This window comes from Protomyctophum parallelum, assembly GCF_964188405.1.
Source record: "Protomyctophum parallelum genome assembly, chromosome: 1".
NCBI classification, from domain to species: domain Eukaryota; kingdom Metazoa; phylum Chordata; class Actinopteri; order Myctophiformes; family Myctophidae; genus Protomyctophum; species Protomyctophum parallelum.
The window spans coordinates 10,866,955-10,878,994 of record NC_139697.1 but is presented as its reverse complement, the minus strand read 5'-3'; the positions used below and the strand labels follow the sequence as shown (position 1 = coordinate 10,878,994).

The window sequence follows — 12,040 nt, the reverse complement described above, 5'->3', positions numbered from 1 at the left end:
TACCATGAACACATTCTGTATAATGGCATTTGTAGCATTCAAATGATAACAGTGGAGGGTTTATGAATGCCCTGAAGTCTTTAAGTATAGTGAAAGTGAAACAACTACAGAAACTAAAGGCATTGAAAGTCTAGCCTGTCGTTCAAGGCGTTGTTTACTGCATTAAAGCAGTAGTTGCACCGCCTACAGCAGCTTGGGTCTGCTTATGGGACATGTTTCTTCAGCCTTTCATTTTGCTCACTCTCTAATCTCCTCCCCTGAGGTTCATGCGTTATTCCCCTGAGCTCACCTTTGTCTCTCCTCCGTACTGCCTCCATCTTGTCCTCTTCCCCTCCCCTCTCCAAGCGGCGACCTGTTAAGAGCATAGCATGTATTTCCTTTTTTTAAAGATGCTATTAATGTTCAAAGCCACCCCTTTCTCTCTCCTGAGTATTATATACTGGGTACCATCTTCTTTCTTTCGTCTCCACCCCTCCTATCTAAGCTCATTGCAACCTTTTCCCTCTCTCGCCTTTTCATTACAGCCCCGAGCAGACCTAATGTGTGTCTGCCTCTTAGCGGGATATCTCAGAAGGTTCTGAGTGGATTTGTTCAAAACTTTATGAGAAGGTCGACTATGTCCACAAGGAAGAACTGATTTGTTTTTCACATCAATTCTCTAAAGGAGGTGTAATAATAATTATGCTAATCTAGACGTTTCACCTAAATTTGTAATTACTAAACTCAGTTTCATAAACTTTGGACGTAAAGTAGGTTGTGGCCACATTGGTTATACGAGTGTAATTATATAAGCCTTACAGTAGCATTACAAAGAATAATGAATAAAGATCATTTTAATATGGAGCTGAACATGGCCCTGTGGCAGTGTGAATGGCACTGCAACAGTGTAGGGTCAAGTGGCCTCATTGGTGAAGGTCTGCCCAAGCCCCCAGTAAGGCTATCCAACGTTGAAGCTGCCACTACCTACTGGCGGAAAGAGGAACTGCAGCACTTTCATGGAGGTGGACGGACGTTCACCGGGATTTGAGGTCCGGGGCTAACGCTCCGGTTCGGTCTCTATCCTTTATTACTCTATGGGTCTGCGCTCTACTGAGTTTCATATGGTGGTAGTTTCCAGTGACAAACTACATTAACCTCCTCCCACTACGCCCCATGCCCTTTCCTCTCGGACATTTAAATCCATGTGCCAAACTGTCACATCTGCCAAAGGCTCCTCTAGGCCTGGACTGCATGCAACAGAGTCAATGAAGCTCATTAGTACATTCAAAAATAAATCTACATGTAATAACATTTTAGATGGTGAGGATGAAACCAACATAAAGATACAGTATAGTGAGGGCTGCATATACAGTATACGTTCCACACACACACATACACACGCACAGTAAGACACAGGAAGAGAGAAGTGAGAGAGGGGGAAGAGAGAGAGAAAGACAGAGAATAGTAACACAAAGTAAAGAGAAGGTGAGTGAGAGAGAAGATGAATATTTCTCTTTCATCTCTCTCCTTTCATCTCAGCTACAGCTTTCTGGACGAGACTGCACACACAACCGCGCGCACACGCACGTGTACGCACACACACACACACACACACACACACACACACACACACACACACACACACACACACACACACACACACACACAGTACTTAGGCAGACATACAAAAGCAGGTGATTAGGGTGCACTTGTAACTAATAAAACTAAAAGATTTGCACATACTGACATTGAAACACATGCAAACAGACACACATTATGTACAGTGTGAGTGTTAAACTAGGCTAGCTAGCAGCACCCTGGGGCAGAGCAACCACACCCACCCATTTGGAAATCGACAGACACACACACACACACACCCCCCCCCCATCCTTCGGGTGCTAAACAGCCGGTAACTGTCTGCCAGGGACATAGAACCAGTGACCTAGATCATGGGTTTAATTTCATCGAGGCTTCATCTAGTAAACAGCAGCGTGTATCGTTTCTGACTCAACAGTATCGTGGGATTTGGTTGCCACGCTGTTAATGATGGACAGTCTCATCATGATACTTTACGTTTAGAAACATATACTTTGTGCTCTTTAGAATATACCGCAATAAAATGATACATTGTACACATTGAAAAGCAACAAAGCCGAAAACAATGTGTGCACGTCTTCTTTTATTTTCCTGGACAGAGTATTTTACAAAGTCGTTGAGAAATAGTTTATTTATTTATTTATTTTTATCCCACGATTTTGTAACCCATTTTTCACCCTTGTGTCAATCATCCTGGGCTCTACACACCCTCCACCAACCTAGTCCCCATATATGGGAGACAAGGGGAGAGCAACGGACTTGAACCTTCATGCCTGAGTGTCCAAGTTGCTCCTTTACACCTGACAGGGGGGAGTTTCCCTGGTTGGACGTAGCGCGTGGAAGGAACACGTTATTCCAACCAGTTCCTTTCCGCTCCATCAGGCGCCCCGGCTGGCCAGGGGGAGGCAGTTTAGTGACCAGGATTACTGCATGTTTTTTGTGAGGGTACCTACCCTAGGGGACACGGGGAGAACATGCAAACTCCACACAGAAAGGCCCTTTCGCCAATAAATAGTTTTTGTTCATAAGTTGGTCTACCTGGCTCTCATTGACGCAAATCTATCTCACCGAACCCCCGGCTGCAGTTTGCCTACCAGTGCGACAAATCTGCCAGCTGGAATTGCTGTGTACTGTGTAGATGACGATACCTTCTTTTTAATTACATTGACTTAAACGGTGCTGAGTTGGAACTGGAAAGTTTCAAGTTATGGAAAGTTCTGGTTTACTCGTCTACGAGGTAGTCAAAAAGATCCACCAGCTACCTAGCTCACTGCTGGATCAGCTAACGTAATGATGGTGACGAGGATCAATACACAACTTTTGTCCCCTATCTCTAGGCCAGCCCTGCTTATGGGCCAATACATAGTGGTAGAGTTTATTTTGTCTGTGAAAAATATATGACGGAAGGCATTTCCACAGTTTGTTAAGAGATTACTTATCTTTAAAGGAGATATGGATAATATTTACCCAATCTAAATGCATTTCTTTCATGAAAGCAGCTTTAGGCAGTTAAGATCTTTTGGATAGATGATGTGAGGATACAGGAACATGCACAGCCGTGGTAATTCGTGACTCTGACACACAACCACATATGCTGTATGCACAAGCAAACACAAACACACAAATGTATATATACAGTACACATGCACAAACATTGTGCAAAAAAAGCAGGTATAGGATATGTAGTAGACGCACAGCGTTACACATAATTAAACGGTTTGATCTTCTTCAAGGAAGGAGAGAAGAGGGGAAAAAAAGAGTACAGCAGAGAAAGACTGCAGAGAGGAAATGGGGAAGGTAGGGGAAAAGGACGAAGAGGAAGAGGAAGAAGAGAAAAGAATTCAGGAGGAGGGCAAAGTAGAGGCTGGCACTCTGGTTTAGAGGCCACCGAATAATGAAAGGGTTCACTGCCCAACATCACCCAAGTGCCCTGAGTTAGAGCATCCAAGACGTTTATGTTTACGTGCCAACCTGCTCCAAGGACAGGAGCCCAGAACAAGATAACTTATTTCCCTTCTTGACATTAATGCATTGCTGAGATTATCCATTAAGCTTCTCAATGGTATTATTAACCCCGGGGTCAGGGCCACCTGATATCCCCCAACAAAGAACTGTGTGAACCTTTAATTCATGTACAAGCTTCTAGGGCTGTCAAAAGCAACGAGTTAACACTTGTGATTGATTTGAAAGGTTATAAAAACGTATGTGATATATGTGTGAGGTATGTTAATGACAGTGTGGGTCGTAGCATGAAGTGTATGACCAAACGTCTCTGTCGCTGTTTTTCAAAATGTGAATCATCTCGTTTACCATTACCTAAAAGAAAAAAACACTTGAGTTGACACACACATCACCTTATCTGTTGTTTGAAATTTTTTTAAATCAACTATGTTATTTTACAGAGTAATACACTGTCTGGATATGTCATCTTGAATGGGATTAAAAACGGAGGATTTCTGAAATCAGTAGCAGCTGTGTTTGGACGGTGTGAGAAAAACATTTTTCATTTCACTGGGTCTTTAAATGTGACTGAATTTATTTTGATTAAAAATGTGATTAATAATTCATACAATGCATTGGTTTGACAGCCCTAGTATACACAAGAAAAATCCCTCATAACTTTTGGTGGTGCACAGACAATTTTGGAGGCAGGAGCTCAAATGATAAATAGCATGCACTACTTACACTATTCCCGCCCTGATGTTCCCACACCGCTTAAAATGGCGTTTAAATTCTACTACCCACATTCTACCATGAAGAAACCACCGATAAGACATGTTGTCTATGAAAGTAATGCAGTCAGTCAGCGTTCAGTTGTTTAGACCAATTCAGTCACATTAGATCAGCAGACTCTTTGAGAAAGAACCCTAGAAAGGATGCAATTTAATGGCATTCACACAGATCCTACAGTTCACGCTCTGCAGATTGTGTCACCCTGTCTGCAACAGTAATTCACAGACATCACATTGGGGCGGGCACACACACACACACACACACACACACACACACACACACACACACACACACACACACACACACACACACACACACACACACACACACACACACACACACACACACACACACACACACACACACACACACACACACACACACACACACACACACACACACAAATGGGTATAAGGGAGGCGTTAAAGATAATAAAAAGGGCGTGACTAATCACAAAAACTATGCAAAGCATAACTACCTGCTGCAGGAATGCATAGTATAATTGCATCGTACTGTAAGTTGTCCTGCATGACGGAGATAACATTGTTCCAGTGATAATTAGACTAGAGCGTCATGCTTGCTCGCGAGTGCAGAGGCTAGGAATGACAAAATTACAGCGTGAAGGTTGGCAAATCTGACCTACTTAGGGTGTTTTTTTTAATGGCTATCATAACAAAAAGTAAGTAAGTGTTTTAATCATGGTTTCATAATGAAAACAGTATGCAGCCACCGCATATTGGTGTATTTTTCATGGATACAACTAGCCTACTTATTTCTTATTTTTCTTATATAACTGAGGCCAAATGCATACTCGATATTTAACTTGAGGCAATTGTATGTGATATGGGTAATCTGGGGCCCATCCTACATCATAGGGAAGATTATGGCCAGTGGCTACTCTTTTACAGTATATGGTGTATTCTTTTCATGGATGAAATGGTAAATGGTGCATTTATATAGGGCCTTTATCCAAGGCAATTTACATAGTGCATTACATTCACCCATTCACACACACATTCATACACCGATTGCGGCAGAAGCAATGCCTGCATACTGAATTCTTCATGTCGCTCATTAAAATTCCCATCCTATCAAGACAGACAGACAGACAGACAGACAGACAGACAAACAGACGTATATATTTCTAATGTTATTTAGATTTGACTGGCCTATGGTGCTTTGGTTTCATCAGTTGTTGGTAGCTCTACTAGTTTGTTAAGTATGCAAATCCTTCCTTTAGCTCACACTTACAGTGAGTACAGTACTTAAGCATACTTACAGTAAATGCACTTATAAGAGGAGCCTGTGGCTGCACAGCTGAACAGAATAATCCAACTATAATAAGGACTCCTAATTAGCACTCTGTGATTGTGCGTGTACGCGTGTGTGTGTCACATATGCACAAACAATCGAGCGAGCCGTGCGTGAAAGCCGTGAATCATGAATGCATGTGTGAGTGAGATAGAGTTTGTGTGTGAACGTGTAAGCATAGTAGGCTAGGCATGCATGTGTGCCAACATGACCTCGTCAAGAGGCAGGGGGGCAATTTCAGTTGTCGGGGGGTAAGTGAGTGTGAATCAGTACTGCCAAACTCTCCGACACACACACACACACACACACACACACACACACACACACACACACACACACACACAGTGTAAAGTAAATGCTCCTCATTGCACTAATCATTGTTCTCAGTGTCATGGAAATTCACACAAGTAAATGAGTGTTAGCGTTTTTTCAGCAAGTGTGCAAATGTGCTAGTTTTTGACACGTGTGTGTGTTTGTGTGTGTGTCTGTGTGCGTGCGTGCGTGCTTCATCTGTCTCTGTGTGAACAATTTGCTGACTCATCTGGCCCATTTAATCCACTCCATCTACAGGAGAAACGGCTGTTGTGACATTGTAACCTTGAGTGGACTTGATTGGCTCGATGGGCCATTTAAGCGGAGGGAGGTAGCCAATGAGATGTGACAGCTAAATGAACTTCCTGTGTTAAATTTAAGCAGGGCAGCTGTAGCACTCTGCATGGGTAAATGGTGTGTGTGCGCACACGCACACACGCACACACACACACACACACACACACACACACACACACACACACACACACACACACACACCCCAAACGGCAACAAAGAAGAAAACTTTTAGACTGATGTGTGTAATCACAATGGTGCCCCAAGAGGAGCAAAAGTGCCTCAATAATAAGGTGCTGGACAGCACTCAAGCATGTAACCAAACATGAATAAAATATACTGTGTGCCTTCGTCTTAAACAATGGTGATCTGCAACGCGTTTGTCGAGAAAAGACCGTTTAAATTGATGCTCCGATTAAAGGAACCGCTGCAGTGCAGTGTGTTGATCTAATCAAAAGTGAAATACAAGTGCTGGAGAACAGAGGCTGCACACATGCCAGGAATGTTATACCTCTGTAGCATAATAGAAGATAATGCTCCAGTAGTTCCAGTACGGAATCAACTGACAACTCAGTTAATGGGCTATTATATATACAGTATATGCACACAGAATAACTCTTCCTACTTCCACACCGCTTCCTTACTTCCTTCACTATGGTGTTACCGATGATACTCCCGGTAATTAAGGCTCTGTTCCATTTAGTGTGCAGTAGTTCTCAAAAAATAAAGAAAAAAGAACCCCCATATCTCTGAGTGTGTAAATGGTCCATTTGGTTCCATTTGTGCACTCACACCCGTACGAGGCCATTTGGAACCCACAGGTGTAGCAGAGTGTTTCCAGTGGGCTGCTATTGGGCATGTTCCACACAGGAACATGCCCAATAGCAGCAACCTGACTCTGTTTGAACAGAATGGAACAGAGATACTATAATAGAACATTAGTGTCAGCAGTAACTCCTGTGAAGGAACTAGGGAAGGGTCCCCAGTTCTTTCCAAAATGGCATGTGTGTGCAGATAGCCCATTGACAAGCTTGTTTTAAAAGCAACCGTTGGGCCTGGGCCATGGCTCAGTGGTCCAGGCACCTTGGCTGGTAATCCAGTCTGGCAGTGTGCCCCGGGTTCCACTCCCGATCCCTACGGCCCTTACTGCATGTCACTCCCCCATCTCTCTCCCCATTCTCTCTCCCTCTCTCCCTCCATAAAAAGAAATAATAAAATAAAAGCGAAAGCCAAAAAAAAGAAGAAGCAACTGTTGCAATGTAGGCCTATCCTGGTTATGTGTCTTTGTGTCATGTTTGCTTTCATAAAATTTTTAGGCCTGTTAAAATAAACGTAAAAAATATTCCTTACTAGTTGGTTTACAGCAGGCTAATAACTAGACGTGCTATGTTCCAGACCAGTCGAATCTGAAATCAGCCATTTAATGAATAAAGTCATACATTTTTATGTTATATTGTCCCTCTAACAGAAATATTCTGGTGGTTTCTGGCTGTAGTCTCAGAGCGGGGGATAAAACACCATTGTATATCTCCTCCTGCCACAGAGACGAGGGGAGGCCAGGGGGCCTGCAAAGCTTCTCATCCCAGGGCTGGGCGGCAGGTTAAAGGCAGCTCTGCATACAGCAGACTACAGACGGCGATAGGGACAGCGAGACACCGGCGAGAGAGCAGCTGCCATAGACTACACATAATATTTGGCCAGACGTAATACATTGTTAATACATTAAAATCCCGCCACGGGGGCGACCAGATAGCCGCGTCGTTATGGTGCATGCCGAATGGACTCCGAACGATGACAGAGGGTCCCCGGTTTGATTCCCGGCTGGCCGGGACCATTTGCTGCATTCCACTCCCCCTATACAGTCTCTGTGCTTTCTGTCTCTCTCCACTGTATACCTATTAAATAAAGGCTCAGAGAAGCTCCAAAAAGAACTATGAAAATCACGCCGCCAGGTGGATCGGACCCCTACACCGACAGTTTGACACCCCTGATCTATAGAAATCACATTTAGTAGGTTGTTGATCTGGTTTTAGAAGGACAGGAATCAATGCTTTCTGAAAAGTTGGGGGTAGATGGGGGGGGGGGGTATGATTCACAAATCATATTTTTAAAATGGGATTAATAATTTTTGTATAAATATTTTGTCTAGATCAATAAGGCAGTCTGTCAGGTCCAGCTGCCCTGCCTTTCCCACTCTCAGGTAAGTAATGGCTTCCGACAGCCCATTTATAAGTAACAGAGAGCATCAACTTCAGATTAGTGTTCAATGGAAAGATAGGCTAAATCCTGTGTGTCAAGAAGATGCTTCTGCAGTAATGGTTCCATGTGGGATTCTGATGTATACAATTTTCAATAACGCACAATCAAGGCTATATTAATTTCCTGAGGGAACGTATCTTTCCTGGTGGGGGTTTAATGTAATTTATTGTAATGTTGTTTTGTTCCGTTTTATTACGGCATACTAAGCGTTTTCCTGCCTTCTCCCCATAATAATAATATCATGCAACTATGTGGATGTGGAATATGCAGTTTCAAACTGGCTAAGGCTTCATGAGAAAACTATTCAGTATTTTAGCTGTGACGTGAGCGCCCCCTCCTGAGATACTTCCGGGTCCTACTTTTGTGTCGCTTTTGTGTCCCCATGGAGTTATACTGTGACGCTGCGTCAGACTAAATCTGAGACGAAAACAACCACGAAAGTCTAATTTTACCGCTTTCCTCGCAACAACAAAGCTGCGCTGCTCTCCCAAATCTGACAGTGACAGGCCGTCTGTCCCACATGGAATACTATCGCCATTTTATTTTATTGTGTCAAATAAATCCACATAATGCAAACTAGATTCAACATACTCAAGCCTGCACACATTCTAAATATACCCCAGAAATATTTTACCGATCAAATGGACTGTTGCCACCTTCAATAATAATGATAATAATAGTCTTTATTGTCTCCACATCATATATTTTTGTTGTCATGGACACTTGTACAAAACATTAATAATTCCACTCGAGTTGGAAGCATTAAGACCCATTTTAACCCTCAATGGCTTCCTTTCTGAAAAATAACGTCACTGTAAAAAGATTCACACGTTTAGATATTCAATTTACAATGAGATGCGGACGGGAGCTGGTGCCACTTGGACCCGGACGTAACGTAGCACTACAAAATGACGTCGGACTTAAATACTGAATAATGACTAGGGCTGTTCATTAATATTCCATTTGAACATAATATAACGTAATATTCAGAATTGACTGAAGCCTGCAATCGCGCAAATTTATTTTCGCCCCAAAATGAGTTATTAGCACAAGACTCTTCACATACTAGAGCATGTCTGAAATAAGTGTAAATATGAAATAAATGCTTAAACATGTAGCTAGGTGTAATGTTAGAGACCACAGAAGTGAAACTTTCAAGCCTGTTTTTTCAACTCGCTGTTTTTCTGCAAGACATTACTCTAGAAGCCACAACCAATATGTACATTTGAAGCTACGATTCCCTGCTTTCATATGACGTGAAAAAAACAAAAACAAAAAACAATGGCAGTCCCTCAGTCAAATTTGGTCACAAATGTGAGGGCCGATCTTATCATCGTACATCATCATACAGCACATCATCTCATTCCAGCCTATGAGAATTTGCGTTCTCACCTTCGTCTTCAATGTTTGTGTTTACACGAACACTCAGAATTGTCCATTCATTGTCTATGGTTGTTAATGTATTTCTTTTTGGTAGTTAATGTATTTTGAGTGGTGCTCCTTACTGAGCTATGTGTGTGGGTGGCTGGGTGTGTCTGAGCACGAAAAGAGCATGGTTGTTTTTCACCACCTGTGCGCAACCGAACACACAAACACACACAACTGTATATATGGTGATTTCGGGTGTGCCAGTACAGTACAGTGACAGTACAGTACAGTACAGTAAAGGATACAGTAGAGGGACCCCACACGGTAACTCTGTCATTACTCAACCGTTTCGGACGCGGGCGGCTCGCCGGAATCAGGCCGGCAACCTGGGTGCACCCCCCCCCCCGGGGACCCCCACACGGAGTTGCACCACTCACTTCACACGGGTGTGATTTATTTTCTTCTACAATTTTACAATGTTTGTGTAGGACAAAGTTTGTGTGCACATACACTAAAAGATAAAGGCATATTCAACCGTTACAAGCACACACAATAACAATATGCCTGGCAAGTTCTCGTGAGGCTCTGGAATGGCAATGAAAAAAAGGCCAGATAAGTGAAAAGTAACAAGGGGAAGAGAAAGCAACACAGGGAGATATAGAGAAATGAAATAGAGATGGTGAGATAGAGAGAGAGAGAGAGAGAGAGAGAGAGAGAGAGAGAGAGAGAGAGAGAGAAACGAAGAGAAGGTGTATGAGAGAAAGAGAGCCTTATCAGTGAATTGCAGGAGGGCTAAGATGCAACTAGGGAGACTGTGTGTGTGTGTGTGTGTGTGTGTGTGTGTGTGTGTGTGTGTGTGTGTGTGAGACGTGTGTGTGTGTGTGTGTGTGTGTGTGTGTGTGTGTGTGTGTGTGTGTGTGTGTGTGTGTGTGTGTGTGTGTGTGTGTGTGTGTGTGTGTGTGTGTGTGTGTGTGTGTTATTGAAGTGACTTTGGTCAGTGCAAGTATCCGGATCCTCCATTCAACAGCTGAGAGACTGCCGTCAGTGTATCTGCGCCTCTCAGAGCGGTTAATATGCGTTAATCTAAGTCTAAGTCCCAAATCTAAATCTGTGGACTTCTGAGGGTCAGTGCAGTGGTCTGTCTCCCTTTAGAAGAGATAGCCAGTCAACCAAGGTTGTCCTTATCTGCTGTGTTTGATGTCTGCGTCCGTCCACAGTGGCTAGGGAGTCATCGTACCGATCTCTGTCTGTCTGTGTGTCTCTCTCTCTCTGAGAGATAGCACCCCCATCCGTGTTCACAGTCTGTCCGCTGTGTGTCTCTGTTCAACATGAGAACTACAGAATGTATGTGTGAACGCGTTCGTGAGTGTGCGATGCTTGCGTGTACTGTATGTGACTCACATTGATGATTTGGATTGCCGTAATTAAAGTCATTAGTTAAAGTGTAGTATAGCTTTTTAAGTCCTATACTCTATCGTCTAGGGATATTATTATTACTCTGCATGCAGTCCGTTGTAAAAACTGATGTCATCAGTGATTTTACATCCGTGCACATAGTTACAATGTCCATTTATTCGTAAATACACATTTCACTATTTCATGCCCGTTCTACCTGCTCAGCCAGTATAAGCCTTTCTGTTGGCTGGTCAACTGGTCTGAAACCCAACTACAAACTACAAAGTCGAGGTTGGAACATAATTTGTCTTTGTCTGGGTAGCTTTAGCTTAGTCGCAAGAGTTCTTGCCTTTGGACCAGAAGGTCGTGGGTTCCATCAAGTCATGCGTTAAGTAGCGGAAGCTGATGGGAGGTGTGGCACTCCACCTCAGCAATCACTCTCCTTTGTGTAGCGGGGATCGACTCATCGTGTTCTTGGCTGTTACTTAAAGCTCTATCTTACGTCTGATGTGATGCTCTTTGATGCTCTCAGAGGTGTCAAAAGTTGAACGTTGAAGGTCCAGCTCAATGTATGTACTGTATAATTAGCATCAGTATGTGAGTCATTTACTATGGTCAGACACCCAGGAGGTACAGGTATAAAGCCAGTTAGTAATGCACCAACAGCCAGTCAGTCATGACTATGCCAGTCGTCCAATCAGCCAGTCAATTACAGAATCAGTTCACAAGTCTATTCTTCTCCTGCTCCTAATACCTGTGCTGGCCCCCGTTAAAACCTTTCTCCGGCAGCCAT

The 12,040-nt window shown here is 43.2% G+C and overlaps 1 protein-coding gene across 1 annotated transcript in view; it reads right to left on the bottom strand.

Annotated features, from left to right (window-relative positions):
* csmd3b (CUB and Sushi multiple domains 3b) overlaps positions 1-12,040 on the bottom strand; it is a gene marked incomplete at its 3' end in the record, with an annotated part of 548,364 nt that overhangs the window by 506,184 nt on the left and 30,140 nt on the right. The window contains exon 2 of the mRNA XM_083771581.1: positions 290-352. Within this exon, the coding sequence (XP_083627707.1) occupies positions 290-317 (28 nt within the window). The 5' untranslated portion in view covers positions 318-352. The remainder of the gene's footprint in view (positions 1-289; positions 353-12,040) is intronic.